The sequence below is a fragment of the Phalangium opilio genome, unplaced genomic scaffold, assembly GCF_054372755.1.
Source record: "Phalangium opilio isolate 3A_F unplaced genomic scaffold, DU_Popi_V2 ptg000002l_1, whole genome shotgun sequence".
Classification (NCBI taxonomy): Eukaryota; Metazoa; Arthropoda; class Arachnida; order Opiliones; family Phalangiidae; genus Phalangium; species Phalangium opilio.
This window is the reverse complement of record NW_028324144.1, coordinates 3,127,943-3,153,433: the sequence shown is the minus strand read 5'-3', so window position 1 is coordinate 3,153,433 and position 25,491 is coordinate 3,127,943. Positions and strand designations below refer to the sequence as shown.

The 25,491-nt window shown below is 38.4% G+C and overlaps 4 protein-coding genes across 4 annotated transcripts; 1 reads left to right on the top strand and 3 right to left on the bottom strand.

Moving 5' to 3' along the window:
* Window positions 1-10: 10 nt before the first annotated feature.
* On the bottom strand, window positions 11-1,965 carry LOC149718280 (zinc finger protein RFP-like). Its single transcript, XM_089867204.1, has 4 exons — window positions 1,763-1,965; window positions 1,188-1,553; window positions 512-683; window positions 11-402 (listed from the first exon to the last, which is right to left on the bottom strand). Exons 1-4 carry the CDS (start codon window positions 1,916-1,918, stop codon window positions 23-25), a joined length of 1,074 nt encoding a protein of 357 aa, XP_089723330.1. The 5' UTR covers window positions 1,919-1,965; the 3' UTR covers window positions 11-22.
* Window positions 1,966-2,705: 740 nt separating this feature from the next.
* Window positions 2,706-5,641, top strand: LOC149718279 (gastric triacylglycerol lipase-like). The gene is made up of 6 exons (XM_089867018.1): window positions 2,706-3,123; window positions 3,209-3,540; window positions 4,021-4,255; window positions 4,314-4,478; window positions 5,102-5,242; window positions 5,301-5,641. The coding sequence occupies exons 1-6, from the start codon at window positions 2,977-2,979 to the stop codon at window positions 5,538-5,540; spliced, it is 1,260 nt and encodes a 419-aa protein (XP_089723144.1). The 5' UTR covers window positions 2,706-2,976; the 3' UTR covers window positions 5,541-5,641.
* Window positions 5,642-12,045: 6,404 nt separating this feature from the next.
* LOC149718278 (uncharacterized) lies at window positions 12,046-12,583 on the bottom strand. The gene is made up of 2 exons (XM_089866009.1): window positions 12,500-12,583; window positions 12,046-12,424 (listed from the first exon to the last, which is right to left on the bottom strand). Exons 1-2 carry the CDS (start codon window positions 12,581-12,583, stop codon window positions 12,086-12,088), a joined length of 423 nt encoding a protein of 140 aa, XP_089722135.1. The 3' UTR covers window positions 12,046-12,085.
* A 1,915-nt stretch (window positions 12,584-14,498) lies between these two features.
* On the bottom strand, window positions 14,499-25,124 carry LOC149718277 (uncharacterized). The gene is made up of 5 exons (XM_089860796.1): window positions 25,057-25,124; window positions 23,679-23,838; window positions 23,558-23,594; window positions 15,004-15,385; window positions 14,499-14,787 (listed from the first exon to the last, which is right to left on the bottom strand). The coding sequence occupies exons 1-5, from the start codon at window positions 25,122-25,124 to the stop codon at window positions 14,499-14,501; spliced, it is 936 nt and encodes a 311-aa protein (XP_089716922.1).
* Between the last annotated feature and the right edge of the window lie 367 nt (window positions 25,125-25,491).

The following is a 25,491-nucleotide window of genomic DNA, read 5'->3' as shown; positions in this document are numbered from 1 at the left end:
TATAATTTAATTAAGAAGTTAATTATTGTCGTTTAAAATGATTAATAATTGCTAAACAACCTCGACAACGATATTCTTTAACAGCGTGATTTGAAGCTCCAATTATTGCCGCGTTTTCCGACATGGTTTGAGCGCAATTCGGACAATATTTGACCTTGAATGATTTATTAGGCTTGACGAAACTGACCATGACGTCATCCTTGACCAATTCCGTAGTTTCGGCCAAGTTTTCTTTCAAATCTTTATCGCCTTCTTTGACTCTTTTTTCAAGTTGATTCAATTTGTACTTCAAAGCCCATAATTCGGTAATGTTGTCCATGTCGCATTCCACCGCTTTGCGAATTTCGTTGTCCGTTTCTGTGTCCAGTTCGTCCACACGGAAGTTTAAACTGCTGTATATGCCTGAGGAGATATAAGTTGATTACATCACTGTTTAAAGCTAGTCGCTAGAGGGGCAGGATTCGTGGAATGTCAAGGTCAATTGGATTTCGAAGGATAGTGTAATCATTACCAGCTAATGCTGTGTTGACGGAATTTCCGATTATTTGCGTCCTGTTACGAAAAAGTGGTAATAGTAGTCCCAAATCTTTTTGCATGCGTTCTAAGATGATCTTAATTCGTTCCAGACATGAGTTGGTGTCTTGCGCAAATTTGCTTTCATCGAAATCCGCGATATCATGGTTCTATTTGAAGAAAAAGTATTACCTTCCCGTAGTTATTTGTAATTGATTATTTCAGGAATACACGCAGTCAGAAGGGGATAATAGAAGAAGTATGACACTCTGTATCGTCTTTATACTTTAGTTATGTAACATGATTCTTCCCAGGCGAGGGATGCCTTTTTGTTTGCTCTCCCGCTCATGAAACTTCAGATGGACACCGTACTATAGGTGAATTCTATAACTGTTTGGTATTTACTAAATCCTCAGCAATCAATTAACCCACAAACCTTGGCAAATAGTTAAGCAGCGCTAATAGAGTGATGATGAGGGAACTATTTATCGCGGTATGTGATTCAGTATAGTAATCTTGAGTACTCCAAATGTAAAATGATGTTGGGAAGAGAAGAATAACGTTACGATTACTGCCGCATTGCGGGCGGAACACTCTCTCCAAGATAAATATTATACACTTCTGCTTATAATAATAATTAGCTGATGTATTCCTGATTAATTACTACTAATTACCCTTCCTTGATGTTCTCTATCGATGCATTGTTTACAGACTGGTAATTCGCAGGTATTACAATAAAATATCAGTGTTATTTCGCCACCATGTTTCGGACAAGTTAGTGTTTGGTTTAGAATGTAATACTCTGGATATGAGTTGTCGTCGTTGTCCAATGGCTCATCTTCCTCTTGCACGGAAGAATCAGAGACGTTGCTGACATGGGAAACAGCGTAGGCGAGTTCACTATCGTACGAGGATCTCCTGTCGTTGCTCTTTGTACCCGCTTTCAGTAAGTCCTCGAATTGGTTCAAATAATGGTTGACTTTCAATCCCTCAACGCCCTTTTTACCCGGTTTGGTAGCCTCAGAGCAGTATGGACAAACCTATGATATGTATATTAATGTCTGTCTGTTTATGAATGTGTCTGAATCTGGTCCTCTTTACAACTATAGAGTCCGTGGTTCTAGCAACTATACAAAACGGTACCTAACCTGACTTGAAATTGAACCTTACCTAACGTAACATATCATGAACACCCTACCATTACTTATGGTCAGATTGCCGTCTTATAATTATGATGAACAAGGCTTACGATTCTTTTCTTGTCCTGTCGATTCCAAATTTGTTCCAAACACATTTGACAAAAGGTATGATGACAATCCAACATTTTTGGTTTTCGACCCCATTGGTTGTATTTTTCTGAACATACGCCGCAGTTAAAAAGGTCGATTTTAAAATTAGAAGCCATTGACTTATAAATTATTCAGTACAATAAAATTCAGTTCCCAAGTAGGAGCGAAAATAAAGGTTTTATCGTCTAATGGTCGACAGGTAAGTGTAAAAATGTACCCGGTTACTTATGAAAGCTTTATACTGATAACAGTTATCTAAGGTATAGATTGTGTTTGCTAAAGAGGATAGAGCAAATACCTTCCCCCTTCCTCTATCAGCTTTAACATAATTAGTTCCGTGTTATCAGGCCCTCTGTGGGTCAATTTAATCAAGAACTAAGTCAAACTAAACTGATAGCAAAAGTTAATAGCAGTAAACAAAAGTATTCTTCGTTCATAGTTCCCCGCCATTTGAAATGGGAAGCAAACGACCCTCCTCTCGTCCCCTACACCAGTAAACCAATCAGAGAAGAGAGTGTTTACTTCTTGGGAAATATCTCTCGTGTTGCTTCTTCTTGACTCATTATAATTTGACTCTGAGTGCAGGGTCAAAGTTCAAAGTGGTTGTAGCTGGTGCATGGTAGGTCAATAATAAAGAGATAAAATTAATTAGATGTACCCTCAGATAAGGCGTTTTTTTATAAAATAAAAATAGGGGCAGAATTAAGCTCATTATAGAGTGCATTCACTTGAACTTAAAGGGATAATGAAGTAGAAAATCATTTTTTTTTAATCAATAGACCAGGCGTTTTGTACCATGAGAGTGCATACGCATAGACGGATTGCAATGTATCAACCCCCTTGTATGTCCCGATACTGAGGGTTGTCTACCCCCATTTTTACACGGAAAAGGTCTATTAAAATAACTTATTTTTCAACTTCATTATTCCTTAAATGAAAAACAGTAGATTTTTCTTTCTTTAAATCTCTAGTGTGAAAAATAACACATTTTTATGATTGACAAGAAATTAATACGGGTAAATAAAATGTAGGCATAATATTTTTTAAACAGTGAAACTCCGTCCTATCTGTCCTCTAAAGTCATGTGATTTATAGGCTTTTTGGTTTTAGCTAAACATATAAACGCTGATTTATAATCAAACTAGTTTTGGTGAGGTTTTTAATCGGAGTTACAATGTATCTTAATAAATGCAGCTCGGTGTCACCTCTGGTTTTAACATTAATTTTCGCGATGTTTTTACATTTTGTTCTTTGCTTCGACCCCGAGTTGAATCGGTGGTTCGCCCGTGATTTTGATGGCCCCGACATGGGGCTCAATGTGGTATGTTACAATTTCTTAATTCCCGCCTTTTTCTACTATAACGAGATCGTAATTTTTGGCGGGGTTTCAATTTAATGTCTCTTAGAGCCAACTTATCGCGAGCAAGGGATATCCCGTCGAGGAACATTGGATTCAAACGGAGGACGGGTATATCATTGGGATACAAAGAATTCCACATGGTCGTTTGGAACGTTGGTCACGGTCGTATTATGGCGCGAAGGCGAAGAAAGTCGTGTTTTTGATGCATGGAATCGCTGAGACCAGTACGGATTGGGTCTGGAATTTCCCTAATCAAAGCTTGGGGTTCATCTTAGCAGACCACGGATATGATGTTTGGTTAGGGAATGTAAGAGGGAATACGTACGGCATGCGTCACGTCAATCTGTCTACAGATTCGGAAGAGTTTTGGAAATTTAGGTGGGTCGGCTTTGTTTTGTTATTTTGGCCCAATTTAAGAGTTAATTTTGTATGCTTTGTTTGTCGAAAGGTCTGTCTGAAATTAAAGGGGATGTTCTTTGGAAAATTGAGTCGCCGTTTTCAAGTTAGTGATGACCCCTTAATTAAATTAGCAATCATTGTCTTTCAGTCTCTTAATTTAATTTAACGGGTCATCCGTAAAATACTCAAATCTTATCTTGAAAATGGTGGTCCTTAGGTCAAAATGTCGGAGTTAACATTTTTGACCTAAGTCAGACATAACCATATTTACGTCACGTGGTTATTCCCATGTTCTAGGGCCCAGTCACTGAACGTAATTGGTGGGTACAATTGCGCCTTTGGCTGTAGGAGTTACATTTTCGACTCAAAATCGGCCCGAGAACATCCCCCTAATTTCAGAAACCACCTGTGTACTGCGATATTTTTCGACTTAATTTAATTAGTGTTAATTTTACGCAGTTGGGACGAGATGGCCGCTTATGATCTGAAGTCCAGTTTAGACTACGTCGTGTCCCGTACGAGATGTACCAAAATTCGATACGTTGGCTTTTCATTAGGGTCAAATAAGATCATGGCCTTGTTATCGACCAAGCCAGAGTACCAGAAAATAATCAATTCGATTGTTCTTCTAGCGCCCGCAATTTACGCTGTTCATATCAGTACTGCCTTACGCGAAATTGCTCCTTTCATTACAGTGAGAAAGTTTTACGCTTTAAGCCTATTTAGGCCTAACTATTTGGTTTTTACATTAGCGAGCTGCTGATTTAATTGGCATTGAGACTTTCGGGTTATTTACGGATTCCAAGGCCAGTCGTGGATTGAACGCCATTTTGTGCGACAATCCATTCACAGCTGATTTGTGTCTGAACATAATTCCTTTCATCACGGGACCTTCAACTAACGAACAATTAAATAGCGTAAGCCTATTCAAGTTTATAAATAGATGTTCCTCAGTAAGTCAAATGGTTTAAGTTCAAAGCAAGTCTCCGCTGTGGTTTAGTTTAAATATGCCACTAATAGAGGGGTGGGGTTGACTTGCCCTCTTAGCTAAACAAAGGCTAGTTTTAGCTCTGCCCTCATGCACGAGTTCGGATTCCCTCCTGGCTTTGGAAATGGTAAAATTTGTGTATAGAAGATCAGCCAGAATGTTAGGGGTGCCACTGGAGCCGACATTTGCTTTAACTGCTAGCCGAGCCATATGCAATCTCTTGATTGTTGATTCTGCAATGCTCTGGCAACACTCGATGAATGGCAAAACGCATTTAGTGTTCCTGAAAATTTCTGTTAATTACTTAAAGAGAAACCAACACACAGGCCGCCATCTTGGGTTATTTCCCTGGCGAAAACCAAAAGGCAACTCCTGACGGAGCTCTAGTTCATTACACTCGAAGATAGGTTAACCGACTCACACTGCCTCTAGCGGTGCTTCTTGGTGCGAGGGACGTAACCCAAGAAGTGACCTCCCCGTCCCTGTGGTGTTTTGTTTTTCTTCTGGAATTAATGTAATGGTCTATTCTTCATACTTGTTTATTGTAAACAGACTAGATTGCCCGTCTACTTGTCCCACGTTCCAAGTAGCATTTCAAGTCAGGTAGTACGTCACGAAGTTCAACAGGCTTGCAACCGCCAATTTGGAATGTTCGACTTTGGGGTAGAGGAAAATCGCCGACGTTACGGAAGAGTAACTTTACAAACTGTTTTATGTTAAGTTCAAAGTGACATTCTGCTTCAACCTCTAGGACACTCCACCATCTTACGACGTTGAAAGTGTCTTGACACCGATCTTCATCTTTTATGGACTAAATGATCAAATGATTCCTCTTGTGGACGTACAGCATTTTGCGTCGCGAGTCAGGAACTTGGCTGGGTACCATCAAGTTCAGTTCGAGGCTTGGAGTCACATGGACTTCGTTTGGGGTCTTCAAGCCTACAAATACGTTCATAGACACGTCTTAGAGTACTTACGTTATGATTATTAACGTAGTTGACTTTATTTCACAAGTAAACTTAGACAAAATAGGTTTTTAATCATTTTCAAACTTATCAATAAACAATGTGTTATTTTATTGAAAATTTTACAACCTTTTTTTTTACTGGTGAACATTTATGTATTGTTACAATGGTGGTAATTTGAAAGAGTTAGACCTGTAGTTGATAGGCGTATGCGTAAGTGGTTCTAAGGTGGGAGGGTCTACAAGAACCGGGATCGTTGAAAGATACGTCAAACCTTCGTTAGTGTATTTCCGCGACTACTAAATATTTTATACATTTAAGTAGTGGCAGTACTAAGTATGCAAATGTCACACCGTTCTATCACTTAGGTCAGTGTCATCCCTCTACTGGGCGCGTACAGTATCCCCTCTTATAGGAGCGCTCCTTGAGGGAGGGATACAGTCTCCACCCCTCTCTACCGGCACTAGTCTATGGAATCGGCAAGCACGACTGTTATGTTTTATTGCGAATCCAAACAGTCTTCGGGAACCATTCTAACAATAAGTTTAATTTGTTGATGAAGCTAAACCCATAGCCTAATTGCCAGTTCTAATTAGTGCTCTGAATTAATATACTTATCAAGTCATCACAAGGGTAAAAATTTTTAATGTTTGAGGTGACTTAAAATAAACAGATTTCATTTGTGTACTATATTGAAGCAGACAGAAATGGGTTTTTTCCTTAGGAATTACATTTCCTGTGGTTTACGAATGGAATTACCGAACAGCGTTGAAGATTATTTCCGTAATGACAACGATTGCTGCTCCAGACATCAGAAAGAAAAGCAAGTAGAACGGAACGAAGACGCTACTAAGGTCCAGATCAGAAACGCTCTTCATCGGTTTCTTCCAAGTGACCCGTTCCATTACGTTATTTATCTCAAAGTCCAGATAGTCCAATGCTTGCGTTTCGAAATGAGGCCTCATTCTGCAATATAACATTCGTCAACCGATTTAATCATTTTAGCATAACTTTTATACCGACATTAGTTGGACGGACTCGTGCACTATGGGACTGCTTCTAATCCAAGAGGTGTTGAATATGAAGTGTAAGGACTCGAAGGCAACTTCGTGCTGCGAAAAGTAAAGTCCTCCATTGTTCGCTAAGAACTCTTTATGCTCGGGATCAAATCTGAGAAATTCTCCCAAGAACCAAGTCAGATAAGTTTCTGATATGATCAGGGCTTTTTTTCCAGAAAGAATAGGAGTGTATCCATCTTTTTCCAGTAATTCGAAAAGACTGCTGAAAATTGTCTCCTGATCGAGAGCGTCTAGCCATTCCTTAACGACTAGATCCTGTGTTCCCTATAAATGAGAAAACAATGACGTCAGGACAACTCAACACGGAAACTACTCTTTACGAAATATTTCAAGAAATCCAGAGTTCCGGCTTCCTTGATCATAGTTGGTGGAATTCCGGATTTGATCAAGTCCAGGAAGGTGTCGATGTAAATGTAGCTTTCCGCCGCGAACTCCGTCCGCAAGTAACAACCCAAGAAAAACAGAATGAAAGTCACTCCGATCAGCCACGACGCAGCCAGCAGGCGACAAGTGATGTGGGGCAAAATGGTTGCCATCGCTACGGAATGCAATGATGTCTGATCAAAGCGCTAGCCATCTTAGCGAGCGTTTAATCGCTTACGTTCGGCGCACAGAAGCGACGCGTTGTCCCAGACATTTTGCAGCGTTTCTTTGGTCAGTTTCTTGGCAATCATTCTGGTGGACACTGACTTGAATTTATTGGTTACGATAGAGTGAACGACGAGTAAAAGCGACAGAAGGACCAAGGTAAACCCGATTAATATCACCACCTAATAGAACCGAGATTAATTTGGTTTGGAGTGCAAAAAATTGCAAAGTTTACTGGAGTGTCCATATTTATGAAAGACATGGACGTTGACATGACTCTCTTCGGGGCACCCGAAAGGATAATTGTCCTGGCCGTTTCGAAAACCGGAGACGGAGTGAAATGTTGTCGGCCATCGAAAATAGAGAGTGGTAAGGGAATCAAGATACAATGAGAGTTCTAAAAGGAACAAAGATTTCTTTGTACTTCAGTATGTAGGCCTACGGTTTAATTTCTCTGCCGCTTACGTTGAAATTTTCAGGCTCGGTATAAATTTTATACAGATCCATATAACTAACTGTATGCTTTTCGAAAAATGCCCTAAAAGTCATCGATAAAGTTAAATTGCAATTTGATACTAACGTAAGTTTATAAGTGGTTAAAACTTGGCTGATATTCTGAGAAATGTTTAACATTACAAAGAGCCATACAGGAGAGACTACATTATAAACTCATCTAATTGAATTAAAAATGGAATTAGGTGGAATGAACAATACTTTATATTGAAGGATCTTTTTAAGTAATCCGCCATTACACTGTATCGTAACACGTGGTTGTCCATTCCCCATGTTTCCTGAAAAGAAATATTTTTAAGTTAATTTGAAAAATCATACACACGACCCAATGTTGATAAACTCACCTCAACTGTCGTATAGTTTAGCGGCGTTTCTTGGGTAAACCTACAATTAAGCAATTGCGTAATCAAAGATTACGTTTAATAATTGAAAATTCAAATTCTACCTGTATTTTAAATATTTATCATTTCCGAGAAATTCAAATTGGTTCATTGCCATTTTGAAGTCCGAATCCTTTTAAGGTTTGCTATTTTTCATAAGTAACAGTGAAAAAAAGTTGGTGCCGATTAATTAATATTACACTCATTAGGTTTATTAATTAACAAACCACGTAAACGAAAGGCTGAGAAATTTATAAACGATAATAATTTATCTGAATTACATTAAGGTTGCTACCAGGTATTTTTAGATTACTTTTACCATAAGTTTATAAGGTATGTTCCATAAGTATGACACTACCTATACTTCATAATGCTAGAGACTTACAGCACTAGCTAGTTCGAGAACGACGGAAGCGAGAATTAACTACACTCGGTTAGTTTTGCGGGACTTCCATCTTCCTATTTAGTCTTTGACAGCGTCGCTTTTTTTGAGGATCTACGACCTACGTCACTTCATGACAAACTCATGGAACAAATCTTAAGAATTTATGGTTTTACCCTGTAATTACCGTGCCAATTTCAGATAATGAAGAAAATTAGGGTCAAATAGGCCCAATTACTATTCAAGTGACGCCTTATTTGCAGCCAGTCTGATCAATATTGTTCCTAATGCTCTGGATAATAACCGTAATCAAACGCAACCCAAGAAAGAGTGAAGGCTAAACAGGCTCAATTTGTATTCCAACCCTACTTTTAAATTAGGATAATAACCAAACATTTTGTGTGGCTTTTCCGCAGTTGTCGTAGAGGTAGAACGTGGAAATTCGCGATAATGTTATGAAATTGCGTGCTGGGCTTATATTTATTTGGCAAATTAATGAAAACTAAATTCCTTTATAGGCCTGCTTTTAAAACAAGAACCAGAAGCACTTGAGATGAGACTAGAAGTACTGAGCTAACCAAATTCTTCACTCGGCGAAAGTGAATATTCTTGATAACACACCAACCTTTCGCCCTCTAGTGGCGGTTTCAGAATTTCCCCTCCAAAACGTGAGACGCTCGCGGTGGTAGACGGCCGAACTAGATTCAAGCACCCGCGTCCGTGTTTCGCCGCTTCAGGTTGAGGGGAAGGGGGTAAGAAATTGTTTTGGAACTCGACCAATTTTTTTCTCTCTAGCGTAGGCGCGATTGACGCGGCGTAAAATCCTCAAATTTGTTTACTAGTGCCAGGATCTATTACCAATGCTAGAGCCCTTCACTTCTAGTCTCATCTCACTTCTAAACTCAAACATCTGTAGTCCATTTAATTAATTACAACAGAGAGCTCGAACACTAACTTAAGTTTATAAGTGGCCACAAGTTAGCTGATATTCTGTGAAATGTTTAAAATACATTACAAAGAGCCATACTTACGAGAGACTACATTAAAAGCTTACGGTATTAATAAATCGTTATAGGTTGTGCCAATATAAGATCCCATAAGTTCATAAGATATGTTCCATAAGTTTGTCGCTATTTACTGAGAGCTTGTCATCAAGTGACTTAAATCCATTGAAAGTTTCGTGAAATGGACAAACTATAGTATACTTAAAACAAGAACTGATATCTAGTTTATTAGGGAGAAGGTATAAATTCGTTCATCCACATTTATAATCTAGCTTTATCTCCAGTCCAAACGTACGTAGGTCCGGAGTTAATTCTCACCGCCTCTTAATTACAACCAGCATCTCATTGGTTCTTGAAAACTCACGTCAGCGCGACGCGAATGACGAAAATTACAGTCATATTTTCCGACTGAGGAGAGGCGAAATAGCCCGGCCTCCTTTTACGTCCCCCCCTTGTATTTTGAAAGGGGGACTGGGACTATGGCACGCGAATACTTGGGCATCTTAAAACTTCTCCCTAATAAACTCGCTTCTTGGTACGACCCTACCAAAACGCCACTGAGGATGCTGCGTGCGTTCCGTAGGTGGGTAGGGTGCAGAGGCCGCGCAATGCGCGTCACCGCAACGGTAACTGCTAACCTGTTTAATTCTTGCGTTTTGAAAACGTAATAAGGTGATAATAATAATATTTTTCGGGCTTGTTATGTAAGTAAATTGAAGTTTTATAATTACTTATTGTTTATCAAATTCAACCCAGAGTGTGTAATAATAATTATTTTTATTCTGTGTAATTGCATCAACACTGGAAAAGTTTTACATTCAAAAGTTTAACATGGAAAGCACCAACCAGTGTTTACCCATAATATTTACCCCTTTAAATTTGAGTTCTATTTATAGTTAAGGCCCTTTCAGACATTACAACATTTTGACTCATTTAAATGAGTCAACTTGAGTTGAGTAAACTAGTTGGGTCGTGAGATTAACAGAAGTTGGACCTGTTGAATCCCAAAATTAAAAATTGATCTCTGACCAATTTTTGCTGACTAAACCTTTTGACCCATGAGTCAAAAGTTGTATGGTCTGAAGAGGCCTTTAGTCTGAAATTACTTGTTGAAGTTGAGATAATTATTCTGGTAATGGAGTTAGTTTAATTATAATGTAGTTCCGGGTTTTAATTATTGATTTAAATTTAATGTCTCAACTTTTAGGTGAAATTCTTAATATCTGAAACGTTTGGCTTATAGCGACTGACTTTTTTTATAAAAAAAATTGTGTTTTAAATTTGAAGAAGCAATTTTAATTGGTATCTACGATTTTCCTAGAAATTCAAAATTCATTTGTGCTACTTTCCCAACTTGTTCGATATCTTTGTCAGTTTAATTTGTGATTGTTAATTAGATTAACATTAGAATACCATTATTTTAATTACAGTGATATCATAGTGCCTAATTACCCCCTATAAGTTAAGGAGTACATTTCACATGGCGTAAAATGGTGTACTCTTGAATTTGAAACAACTTTGAATATATATATTTGGATTCGATTTCCTGTGGCTTAAGAATGGAATTACCAGACAGCGTTGAAGATTATTTCCGTAAAGACAACGATTGCTGCTCCAGACACCAGCAAGAAAAGCAAGTAGAAGGGAACAAAGACGCTACTAAGGTCCAGATCAGTAACACTCTTCATCGGTCTCTTCCAAGTGACCCGTTCCATTAAGTGACGCATTTCAAGATCCAGATAGTCCAACGCTTGCGTTTCGAAATACGGCCTCATGCTGCAATTAGACATTCGTCAACCGATTTAATATTTTTATCATAAAATTCACACCGACATACATCAATTGGACGTTCTCGTGCACTATGGGATCGCTTCTAATCCAAGAGGTGTTGAATAAGAAATGTAAGGACTCGAAGGCAACTTCGTGCTGCGAAAAGTAAAGTCCTCCATTGTTCACGAAGAACTCTTTATTCTCGGGATCAGATCTGAGAAATTCTCCTAAGAACCAAGTCAGATAAGTTTCCGATATGATCAGGGCTTTTTCTCCAGAAAGAATAGGAGTGTATCCCTCTTCTGCCAAATATTCTGTTAGAATACTGAAAATGTTCTCTTGATCGAGAGCGTCTAGCCATTCCTTAACGACTGGATCCTGTGTTCCCTATAAATGAGAAAACAATGACGTCAGGACAACTCAACACGGAAACTACTCTTTACCAAATATTTCAAGAAATCCAGAGTTCCAATTTCCTTGATCATTGTTGGTGGAATTCCCGATTTGATCAAGTCCGAGAGGGTGTCGATGTAAATGTAGCTTTCCGCCGCGAACTCCGTCCGCAAGTAACAACCCAAGAAAAACAGAATGAAAGTCACTCCGATCAGCCACGACGAAGCCAGCAGACGACAAGTAATGTGGGGTAAAATGGATGGAATCGCTACAAAAGATGTCTGATTAAAGTGCTTTCCAATGTTATAGGAGGACAATTTTCCGTAATTGGATTCGGGAAATTGGCTCGCGCGCTAAAATCTTGCATAATGACGAATTATTTTCAAATGTAACCTAGTACTTTATCGCTTACGTTCGGCGCACAAGAGCGATGCGTTGTCCCAGAAATTTTCCAGTGTTTCTTTAGCCATTTTCTTGACAACTTTCTTGGTGGGCACCGACTTGTATTTGCTGGTTACGATGGAGTGAAGGACGAGCAAAAGTGACAGAAGGACCAAGGTGGACACCATTAAAATCACCACCTAATTGAAACCAAGAATGTAGTTCAATGAACTGGATTGTAATTGCAAATTTTACTGGGGTGTCCATATTTAAGAAGGATAAGGAAGTGGAGACGACTCTCTTCGGGGCACCCGAAAGGATAATTGTCCTGGTCGTTTCGTACACCGGAGACGGAGTGAACTGTTCTTCTCGGCCATCGAAAATAGAGAGTGGTAAGGGAATCATGATACCGTGAGAGTTCTAAAATACAACAAGAGTTTAAGGGTCATTATAAATACTGATTTACGGTCTCGTATATCTATCACTTTCACTTACGTTGAAATTTTCAGGTTCAGTATAAATTTTATCCATGTCGAAATAGCTAACTTTAAACTCTGCGAAAAATACCCTAGAAATCATAGACAAGAATTAAATTGAAGTTAGATGTTAAGGTAAGTTTATAAGTGGTCACAATTTGACTGATATTCAGAGAAATGTTTAACATTACAAAGAGCCATACTTATAGTTTTAATAAATCTTTGTAGATCCCCATTAGAAACCAGATTTAAATAAGCGAATATTTAACCATAAAGTTAAACTTTTACACAGGGTGGGTTCATAAATATAAGTTACATCGGGGATAGATTTAATTTTAGAAGTAGGAATGGAGAACGGTTAGTATTTACTTCAGTCCGACTCATAGACCACCCAGTATAGAGCCCCTCCCTCCAACACGTAACGAAAAGTTTATATTATCTTATTGGCTCACTTAAACTACGTTTTGATGACGTTGCTGCGGGGACGGTGAAAAATACATAATTCCTATGAACCTCCTTTTCTTTCATACCCCTCCGTCCCGTGGAAGGGGGTCCGGCACTTTGACGCGCGCCCGGATTACTCTGTTCTCCATTCCTACTTCTAAAATTAAATCTATCCCTTATTTAACCTAGGCCGATTTCAGGTAAATCCAATTACCCGAACACCCTTTTAACCTAGCGAGAGTGGATTAGTGCGTCAAGGCAATTAATAGTCGAATCATAAGTGGACATAATACAGCTTTACTTAGGGAGCTGTAATACGATCCTCTTATGGTCGAATCTAATTAAAAGTGTTATTTAACAATACTTTAAATTGAAGGATCGTTTTAAATAATCCGCCATGATATTGTATCGTAGAACATGGTTCTTCATGTCCCACGATTCCTGACAAGAAATATTTAAGTTTAATTGTAATCCAGAAAAATATTATTCAGCAAATGTTTATAAACTCACCTCAACTGTCGTAAGGTTTAAAGGAGTTTCTTGGACGTACCTATAATAATAATTTAATTTTGTAATCAAATATTACGTTTAAGAATTGAAAATCCAAATTCTACCTGTATTTTAAATATCGTTCGTTTCCAAGAAATTCAATTTTTTTCGAATCATCCATTTTGTCCTATGAAAACTTCAAAAACTGTAAAGTTGCTGATAGATTTTCAATTGTTCAATAATTAACTGCAAAATTGTATCGAAGGTTGCTTTTCATCAAGAAGAATTCACATTGTTCCTACTACAGCTACTCGTTAAATTTTAGCATTTATAGACCAATTCGCAAATTACAAACAGAGAAACCAACACACAGGGGCGAGGCTGCCATTGGGGTATTCTCTCTCGCCCTCGCGGTCTCGCCAAAAAGCAACTCCAGACTGAGCCCGAGTTCATAGACGCGGGAGGCTATCCGACTCGAACTGCCTCTGTTGGAGCTTCTAGGCGAGAGGGAGGCAAAGCCAATGGCAACCTCGCTTCTGCGTGTTGGTTTCTATGTTTGTAATTTACGAATTGGTCTATTAAGATCTTGAAGCAGAAGGAAATCGTCGACGTTATTGACGAGTAAGATTGTAAGATTTATTAACCCTCTTAACATGACTTTCGGCGTCAGGACATAACACCTTCCTACAACATTGAAAGTGTCTTAACAACCGTCTTTACCACTTATGCGCTAAACGACCAAATTATTCCTTAATTGGACATACAGCGTCTTGCGTCTAGGGTGTGGTACTTGGCCGGATACTACCAGGTTCAGTACCAGGCTTGGAATCACGTGGATTTTATGTGGGGTCTTGAATCCAACAAAGACATTCATTAATAGGTCTTGCAATACTTACGTGACGTCACGAATTCCAATGACGTAATTTTTAAAAAGTAAACGTTCAGACAACTAACCTATAATCTTTTAGTTTTTTTTCACCAACTTATCGATAAAAAAATATGTATGATTTTAATGAAAAAATTTCAACGGTTTTTTACTGGTTATGTTTATATACAATTACAATGATGGTAATTACAAATTAGGCCTATAATTGGTAGCCCGATACGTAAACGTTTCGAAGATGTGATCCAGGGAAAAAGAACGACGCGTTAGTGACGCTTTGCGGTTTACCAGCGCCGCTGGAGGATACGTCATTCGTTGGGACAACGCACGAGTCGCAGTACGAAGGTGGGACCAGGAAAGGATTGCCTTGATCGCTGGAGGACTGCATGAAAGATGGAATACTGGCCGAAGAATGTTCTTTGCAACTGTTGTCCCGTACTTGACGCCGAATTTGTTCCATTCTTATGTTGTTCTGACGCTTCCATTTTGTTCTATAATAATAAAGTTTATTGACGGGTAAAAAAGAAAGCCTGAGGCTTATTGTGGCCCGACTCAGGTACAAACAAATTGGAAAAAAGTAATAATAATAATAATAATAAATTAGAACGGAGCAAATGGGTTAAACAAATAAAATAATAATAAAAAAAAAATGAATGAGACTGTTTAGTTCTGGTCCAGACGAAAGTAAGTTACTTTAATGTTTATACCTTCTATTTTGGTACCACGTTTTGACTTGAGTTTCCGTTAGGGACAAAGATTCCGCGACGGCTCCTCGATCGGCGACGCTCAAGTACTTTTGACATCGGAATCTCCTTTCCAAGAAGGTCAGTTGAGTTTGGGTAAACGCCGTACGACGTCGTCGTGGTTTCTTATTGGTCGATGATGAATTCCCGGGTAGAGATACCTCGGAACCCGAGCAACGTTCGTGGTCAACGTCTATTGGTCCGTCTTCGTACTGAATTGAATCTTGACCGGAATAGCAAGGGGGACTCGGGCTATCCGCCGTTGTACTTTCTGCCTGGACCACTTGTAGACAGATGCCCTCGAAACGCTGGTGGCGAAGTGGCTCCTCGTGGTTTGTCTTGGTTTCTGAAATCGGGAAGAAGTAATGGCTTATTCAGAAAGGTACTTGGAGTTCTGTATAGTTAAACTAATGTCTCGGAGTTCGGAAATGTATCACATTCAATGCTAAGTCGGTCTTAAAATGACTGTAACTTTGGTTCTCAAGTATTTAGTGACATGTCAAAGGTATACTATCATGGTAAAATCTATTTATTGCCTCTAGGGGAAACACGCGTATGAATAGCAAGTACGCGGTCAAACCGAATTACATTTTCCAACAAGGTTTGCCCAACGCAATCTATGATATCTAATTACCAAAATATTCAATTCAAGGCACAAAGCCCGCCTATACGTTGGGAAAATGGCATCAAAATTCCTATTAGCTGTATGTATTCCAAATGTCACCTAACATTCACTCTCTCTCTTTTGTCATCCACATAAAACCAAAATAGGTCCTGTTTCTTTCCCAGAACTTACTCGTACCATTAGCTTAGTAAAATCCATTGACTATTGTATACAAGTACTTTCAATGTAAGTTTTTATTTTTTTTTTTTCAAAATAGCCCCTAAAATTAGCATAATCCTCAATTCAAAGAGGTATTGTCAAGTAGACCATTAAAAATAGGCCAAGAAATCGAGGTAGTTACGCAGTTACCGAGCTAATGAACCTCGCAACCACTTTCACAGAGTGCTGCCTGCCAGACACCTTTTTAACAATACGTGAAAAAGTTAAAGTCGATCATGAATATACTTCAAACGCGAACTATGGAATAAGTTGTACTCACAAATAACTGGCAAGGCTTGTCTGCACACTATCTATTTTTATTTAAACTCAAGTGTTTACCGAGAGGTCACGTGTTCCAAAAGCTTTCGCGCCAAAATGCAACTTATTGACACTATAATTTTCAAGTTTATCAAATTAAAAGTGTATTTTTTTTTTGCGAATAGCCTATCTCTCTGGGCGTTGCACCTCTCGTTACTACCAACCAATGAAATCACAGTTTGAAAGGCGTCAGAATTATGAGGGGTGACGGATAATAAGTTCTCAAGCCCCGCCCACAAAACCCACGTAGAAATTAACATTGGATACATTGAGGCACAATTATTCCTATTAGAGCACTGTATGTATTCCTGGCTCTGATATGATAAAATATACAAAACCTCTATAAAAATCAGTTGCTTTTAAGACCATTTTAAAATGTTCATGACTTATCTGGGTAATGAAACAGCCCGGCTCCATATTCAAGGGAGAATTTGAAACTATTCATTGCCCTGGGTTACGTAACGAGGGGCGCAGGCGACAAGTTCCCAATCTACCACCACCTCTTATACAATATTTCAAAAGGTGTCCGGGGCCCCCGTCACCTCGGCGGACTAAAAAAAACCTATCCCCCTTAATTTGTAAGTAAAAGTTTTCACCTCCATTCAACAAAAATTGATATTATACCATCGGACGATGCGTCGAATGGCCTGGCCTGTATGTATGTATACAAGCCTGCATTTCTATAAATGTCGCGCCTTTTCTACCGTGTTTTGCCGCCAATTTTTTGCGTTGAAGGTTTAGTCTTTTCAAAGGCATGCAAAGTTTGTTTGAAGTCGGACCATGTTGGGGTGCCACCCTCCCACCCTTGGCTGGCTTGTTAAGGATCGAGATCTGTCCCGATGTCCCCTCAATTCTGTACTAAAAGCAGATGGAATGAAATGTCAATTCGAGGGGATGGTCACTCTTTCAAGTTGCATAATCGCTCTAAAAATAGCTTCCTGAAATTTGGATGTAAATACTGATAAATATGTACTGTTATTCGTAGATATTGAATTTCTGATCCATGGTATTTTAATATTTCGAATGTTGTTTATTTAATAAGAACTGCTACTTCATGGAGTAAATTTTTATAAGTTTATTTAAAGTTTAAATTTTTTTTTACAAATTTAAACTTTAAATAAACTTATAAAAATTTACTCCATGAAGTAGCAGTTCTTATTAAATAAACAACATTCGAAATGTACTGTTATTATAGTATACTAGCTGTTGTTACCCGCGGCATCGCTCGCGTGTAATAAGAACTTCCATCAAAATGATGTAAAGAATGGGTATCTTAGTGATGACTAATATTTAAAAAAAGGCACTCGGCGTTGCCCGTCAGCCCGTCGGGACATTTTTCATTACTTTTCACGCGGACATTATTCCATAAAGAAGGGTTTTTAAATTTCTGGCCGCCATTTAAAAAGATGGCATAAATCGAACCCGAAAGACCATTCAGCTCGTCTATAGGTTAAAGGAAACCAGTGTACTAAATATTTATTAAATCGGTTGAAATGCGCGGACTTTGTTGCATAGAGAAGATTTTTTACATTTCGGAGCGCCATTTATTAAGATGGCGGCGGATTGGAAAAATCTTTCTTAGTACGCCGCTACTACTTATGAGTAACGTTCCTGCAAATTTTCAGCCCTCTAGGGCAAGCGGTTTGGGCTGAGCGTTTATTATCAGTCAGTCAGGACTTTGATTTATATAGATATAGAGGTTATTCTTCAAGGCTAATTTTAGTAATTGGCTGATTACCAATTTATCTTGGCTTAAGGTTTGAACTATTCCCAATGACAAGGCTTAAGTAATTAATACTTAAGTTATATTCAAATTAGTTTTCTAGCCCCCGTTTTATTAGCCGCTGCAACGGTCTTTTCTACCAGTCTGTAATAATCACTCGGATCTAATAGTTAGTGAATAACCCCTCTGAAAATCATTTGCGCGGGAAAAGTTGAGTCGCGCGCGCTAAAAGTCGCGAGACTCTTGAAAACGGAGGCGAAATTTCCATGATAAAGGCACGCGCGCTTTTATTAGGCGCTCCAAACTCCCGCCAAAAAGATGATATATACAGAAAGGGAGACGCCACTCTGAACTCTTAACCCCCCCCCACTCCCTCTAGACCCTCTTTAAATCCCCAAAAGTTAAGTACCACCTTTTCATTGAAAACTGAACCTGGGGATCGTTACTAAAATCGTGTAAAAATTTTTATCGACTCATTTAAATAAATTGGACAAAAATCACACGTACGTTGGTTCCTTCTCTCCCAATATTCTTTATTTTAGAGGCAAAAAAAGTTGTAAAATGTCACACCCTTTTAATGGGGTTTCAAGTGTCAGGTAAAAAATTTCAAAGGTTTGTCGCGTAGGTAGAAAAATCAGAGCTAGCAATTTTATCCCTCGCAGCTATATTTTTCAGATTCAGGGAGTTTGCACTTACTTTGTCGTCTTTTTTAAAAAGTTATTTAGGCTACAAGTGTTAGGGAAAATTTTTAATGAGTGTCGACACGCATGCGCTGTACACTTCACTCGTGAAAATTCTGAATATATTTTACAATCGTCTTCAGGGTTTTGGGCTGTAAGTGGGGAGCCTTAATTTGGAGAACAGAAAATGACTAAGGATTCTCTAACGAGATGAATTTCTAATTTACGAGTTTAAATTCATTTTTGTAACAATTAACAAATGTATTTTGTTTTCCTTAATTGGTAAGGGAAATTGTTGGTTTATGGACGACTTAAATCCATTGAAAGTTTTGTGAAATAAACAAACTATAGTATACTTAAAACAATAAGTGATATCTAGTTTATTAGGGAGAAGGTATAAATTCATTCATCCACATTTTCAGCTTTATCTTCAGTCCAAACGTATAGTAGGTCTGGAGTTAATCCCCGCCGCCTCTAAATTACAACCAGCATCTTATTGGTTCTTGAAAACTCACATCAACGCAACGCGAATGACGAAAATTACGTATTTTCCGACTGAGGAGAGGCGAAATAGCCCGGCCTCCTTTTACGTACCCCCCTTGTATTTTGAAAGGGGGACTGGGACTATGGCACGCGAATACTTGGGCATCTTATACCTTCTCCCTAATGAACTAGATATCACTTCTTGATTTAATGCAGACTAAATAGGATCTAGATGGAAGTCCTGCAAAATTAATTAACCACCACCGAGTGTAGGACTTCAAATGACTCGCTTCCGTCGTTCTCCATCGAACTAGTTATCTCGAGCTGTAAGTCTCTCAGAAGCATTACGAATCGTATAGGTAGTGTCATACTTATGGATGGAACATATCACTTATGGGAATATTTATAAGACAAGGGAAAATCATGGAAAACTGTTTTCTGATTGAAGCGGTTTTGAAATAAGCTGAGTTAATGTTTTTTATTCGCGGCTTTTTGATGTTGCAAATTGTTTGCCCCGAACTGTTCTTTTATTCATGAGCGACTTTTAGCGCGTGTTTGCCGCTCACGGCAATATGTCCCGTTCGCACGTCTCCCTTTAAACTTTACCCCTAGACTAAAGGGAATACTTTAATATAAACTTAGTTCGAACAAGTCTTTCATTTAAACACGTGCTAATCATGTAAATTGAACAAAGGGGACTGAATAATTGGAAATTTCCATAGTAAATCATTTAATAATGTGCAATTTGTGACGTGTATTGTAAACCTCCAATAGGCGTACACATGCCTTAACGGTTTTGCAAATCGTAGCTTCGTGATTGGTTTTGGGTGTAATGTTATGGTTTTTCTTTTTATAATGTGTGGTTTTTGTTAAATCTTAAGTTTTTATCGCGATGGACAATTATGATAAGCAATTTTGTGACTATTTCATGATGTCATATGTTGCTAAACTGATGTCCGTGCTTGGTATCAAATGTAACATTACACTAAGGCAGGGTTCGGTCAAAATTTTTATATTGAAAATCCCGGACTTTTCCATCAATATCTCTGTCCAAATTTTGTCAATTTCCTAACTGACCATTTTAAGGTGTTTACCATGAGCCCAATTCATCACACCAAGCCCATATTTTGCATAGTTCGAAGCATGTTCTTGATGTAATCAACGAAATACCTAACCTATCCCTGACATTTAGAATAAAAAAGCTTTAAATCCCTGACTTGTCCCCCCCCCCATTTTTCAAATCCCTGACTTATCCAGGTTTTCCAGGTTATCTAGGTTCCGTACGAACCCTGCTTTGATAGATGATAGGGCTCATTATTGTGAAATTACAATACTCCAATATAACCGGTTAAATCGGAGGACTGAAATAGAAAGTCTTTATATGAACTGGGATATATATACATACAGTTTTTGCTTATTGTCTTATTCCATTAAATGTTTCCTTGTTGTTTCTTTCTTTAGAATATACCAGGTTGTAGCAGGTTAAAGAAAATCGTGGTAGGTCATGCATGGCAATTAGAAAACGGGGGCCATAATAGATCAGAGAAAAGGCGGGTTATCTGCGTGCAGGTTTTAGTGGGGAAAATATATTGGGACAACGAAAATTGTAACGTTGAACACGTGTCCCAGCCTTGCGCGTTACAATGAATATGTTTTAAAGCATAATTGTTCGAATTAAGAGTTGAAACAACTTGTTTTTGTCACCGTAATACTCAACATAATAACAAATATCGCTTTTAACAGTCTCCAAAAAACGGCCATGGTTAAGGAAATAGTCAGGGAAAACCTGGAAAAGTCTATCAATTTAAATCCTGAAAATTCAAATCCTTATACTCCACTCAGTGTTTCTGAAAGTTCTATCAGAAATTAAGGGAGCTTTTCTTTGGGCGATTTCGAGTTGAAGATTATCTACGACATTTTTGCCACAAGGGCCACTGATTTCAAGTTACGAACATTGGAGTATTTCACACATGACCCCCTTAAATTTAATTAAGAAACTGAAAGACAATGATTGCTAATTTAATTAAATGGGTCATCACTAAAACACTTCAAACATAACTTTGAAAACAGACAGAAAAATGTCATAGAAGTCACATTTTCGACTCGAAGTCGTCCAAAGAATACGTCCACGTAATTTCCGAAAGATCTTTCAAGAAACACCCTGTATATAGTAGCCTTACTTTAATAATGTTACAAAATTTATGTATCAGAGAAAACTGAAACTAAAAAAAAAATAATAATAACAATACTTAACAACCATTTATGATTAAGTCTAAGTAGTAACTGAATCGCTTCTACTCCTCTATCTTTATTCTCTCTGATAAAATTGAGTCAAATACCAATAACAACATAAACAACTGAATTCCTATCACGAAAACTTCACCCATAACTTCTTATTAACAACTTAAACACCCAAAATATCCCAAGAATTCAAATGTTGCAAAATTTCACTTACCTGTTTCGGCTTTCCCGAGAATATCTTTGATTAAAAACGATCGTGTTGCCATGACGTTAATTCAAATTAATGTTAATAAAGTCACTCGATCCGTAATAACCTCAAGTCCATCAAACCCTTAATAGATACTTAAAAACAATTCAATTCAATTCCTAAAGCATTCACACTAATCCGAACAGATACCGCGTTGTCATTTTTAGCATCTGAAACGTTTCAATATTTAGACATAAATGATTTGATGGTTGGGCCCCATCCCCTTGACGGGGGGCTGTATTTTTTTCTTTAGTATGATTTAGGGAGAGATCTAAGAAGGTATACTTGTACTACACCTTAGTGTAAATACTTCGATACACGTACCACACGGGGAGGTGCTGATTTTAATATTTATAGCATAGTCATATGGTAATTTGAAGGCACGGCGTTTTCCTTTAGCTCTCTCTCTCTCCATCTCTCTCCTCTTCCGAAGTTTTTAGTTATTTCAAAATGTGTTTTGGAGAATCTCATTGGTTCTCCTTGCGAACCTCTGGTTCTGGAGGTTATAGGTAACCAATGGGATGCTCTCCATCCCTTAGTGGGGAAAACTCCGCCCATGATTAGAAGGGGAGGATTGAGGGATCGGAGAAATGGGAAGCTCAAGAGCAAACGGGATCGCTTCCCATCGTTTCAAACTCCCGCGTCGGTACGTCACTGTATGCTGGAGGATAGATGTGCGAGTTGGTAATTTATAGAGATGTATTACCGTATTTTAATTACCGATTAAAGTTTAGGGAAAAATAAAATTACCATTCTGTCGGTAATTAATGTTATATACAACTTATCTTTCTGAAGTCTGCATGCTTAAATTAAGGGGCTGTGTTCTTTGGGTGCGATTCTAAGTCGAAAATGTAACTTCTATTTAAGATTTTGCCACAAGGGCCATTGTTTCCGAGTTATGATTTGATGGGGTGTTTTAGGGGTGACCCCGTAATTAAATTTAAATGGGCTAATTAGTTTAGTCTCTGGCACTTAGTTTTTTTTTCTTTTCAAAAATGTATTGAATTGCGGCGCCAATATTTGGAATTTTTTTGATAATTTACAACGGTAATATACTTGTAGATTACCATTGTAAAATAAAGGTATGATCATAAGTCTATTATGTAAGGTCCCTTACATTGGGACCTTACATAATAGACTTATGGTATGATGTAAATCGGCTCACATCTCTACCTATAGGGGATGCGAAAAACTGGTCGAGTGATTTCTTTGTCCATATTGCAAAAAATATAACGGTATATGCAATCAGAAAGGAAATTAATTAGGCCTAAGATTAGCGTTAACTTCTCTAGTATATCAACGGAACGGTCATTCTAAGTTTAATTTCAGCGAACTCACTCTGTGTAAAACTAGGCGCGAGAGTGTAGAGGGACGTTAAAAATTAGGTGATTTGTATTGTTTTCTGGTATATCGAGGTCTTAATTTTGAAATTAGTAAATTTCAAAGTGATTAATGTTGAAAGTGGGGGGAGGAAGTAGATGAAACTAATGTTTTCCCCTAATAATGTAAATTTGGTTGAAAAACAATTATTTCTTTGCTGGTCCTCTTTTAAAATATAAAATTTATCGGTTGGTTTTAAATTTTTAAAGGCCTATTCAGACCATAGACTCAAATCTTAGGTTCACGTCTCATGGTGAAGTCGCTTTGCTCGCTTAATTAGACACGTGTCAACAACTACGTATTTTAAGATTCGTGCACGGGTTTAGTTTGAAAATTAGTTTTTAGTTTCGTTAAGCAGTGTCGAGATGGCACCACCTCGTTAGCGCCTTTTCTTTTGTCATAGCTCACTCGATCATGCCCAAGTTACTGACGCGTGATCGAGGGAGCTACGCATTAGCAGACGATATATGAAAAGTTTTAGGATTCTAGACGCGGTATTTGAAATTTATTTTGGATGAGCAGTTATTTTAGTATTCAAAAGTCTTGTTTGTTAAAAATCACAAAATATACGCGACTCGTTTTAAGTCGTCCGCTCTGTCATCTGAACAAGGAAATGAACGTACCGATGCGACCGACGGGAACGTAAGATTTTACTGTAGTCTGAATGGGAATTAAAAATGTTTTAAATCAGTCCTTAAATTGCAAAGAACACCGTCAGGGTACGAACCATAACGGGTCAATTACTGAGGTTAGCGGCATCTTTTTTGTGATTAGAGAGATGAAAGCGTCTTTTAGATTGTTAGTTTTCATCCCACACTCCCTCTCTCGCTCATTTTCCACGTTTTCCGAAAAGATAACGAAGTTACAAGAAATAGCTAGAGGGGTAAACGCGGCGTAACCTCCTCTACCAACAATGTGCGCCTTGATTCGCGTATTTCACAAGGCACAAACGCTTCTTATTTCTCTACCCGCTTTTATTGGACAGATGAGTAGTCTTTGTGGTTAAAGGGAGAATGAATGAAATCGTTTTAGATTGTAAAGAACATCAGGAATTAAGGGATAATAGAAGAAGGATGACACTCTGTATCCTCTTAATACTTTAGTTATGTAACATGATTCTTCCCAGGAGACGGAGCCCTTTTAGTTTGCTCTCCCGCTCATCAAACTTCAGATGGGCATCGCACCGTGATAGGGTGAATTATATAACTGTATGGTATTTACTAAATCCTAAGCAATCAAGTAGACACAAACCTTGATTGTCTTGACGTGGGACAAAAACCCATCACAAGTGCATGCGCCTTGGCAAATAGTTAAGCAGCGCTAATAGAGTAATGATGAGGGAACTATTTATCGCGTATCATGTGATTCGGTTTAGTAACCTTGTGCACTCCAAATGTAAAATGATATTGGGAAGAATCGTGTTACAATTACTCCGCTTTGTGGTGGTACACTTCTCCCGAAGAGAAGTATTATAGACTTCTGGCCTTAACCAGCAGACGACACTGCGTCCCCCCCTTTTGAAAAGGGTCTATTGGCGTTAGGCTTAGCAATTCAAATTTGGAACTTTGATGAAATAACTTTACCAAACGCTTTCCGTTAATTTTATACAAGCTAAAACCATTGAAAATTGTTGTCTGACCATTTCATTGTCCCTTTTGGAAGAAATATTTTTCAGGGACAGTTTGCAATAACGTTTAATCTACCGCGTAGGAATACACCCATGTATTTTTCAATAGGGATGGAGTAGCGCTAAGAGGTAATGTGCGGGTTCGTGTGTTTATTACGGCCGGAAGTGAAGCCCAATAACCGGCAAAACTCTCTCGGTCATTTTCGTTGCCTTATTGAAAATTTGATTCTATGACTGTAGGGAGCCGCTCTTTGCTAGTTGCTCTTGGGGAGGTCTTTGGGATAGCTGGCCCTAAAGGTCTCCATCAATAAAGGGAAGGTAATTTGGGGGAAAATTGGTAGGAAGAGCCTCGTTTATCCACCTAAAAAGACCCAAAATGAACTCCCCCCCCAAACCCCCTAACTTCTTAGGAAACTCATAGAAAAATGAAACGTCATCTTGGTTCGCTATCAAAAGTAAATAAGAATAACGGAAAGTGTAGCACAGGGAACAAACCCTTCTCCTCGGTTCTTATCCGGTTTCTCCTTTCCATCAAAACTTGTTGAGGTTAACGGTAATAGCATAGTTTATAAGATAAGAATTCCTATTCTACGTAATGCTAGAGACTTACAGCTCGAGCTAGTTCGAGAACAACAAGCGAGAATTGCAGACTACACTCGGTTTTGCAGTCCATCTTCTCCTATTTAGTCTGCATTACTAAGCCTTTAACAGCGTCTCACCAGGCGTCGTTTTACCTCGAATCTATGACCTACCTCATTCACTTCATGACAAGCTCCAGTTTGTAACCAGTGACAAACTTATGGAACACATCTTATGAACTTATGGTAATAGTTAGTATAGGACGCTGACTTGACTGGTAGCTATGGCAAATGGCAGACGAATCTAGATACCACCTTGGCGCTCCTTTTGGATTTGATTATTTTAGTTTTC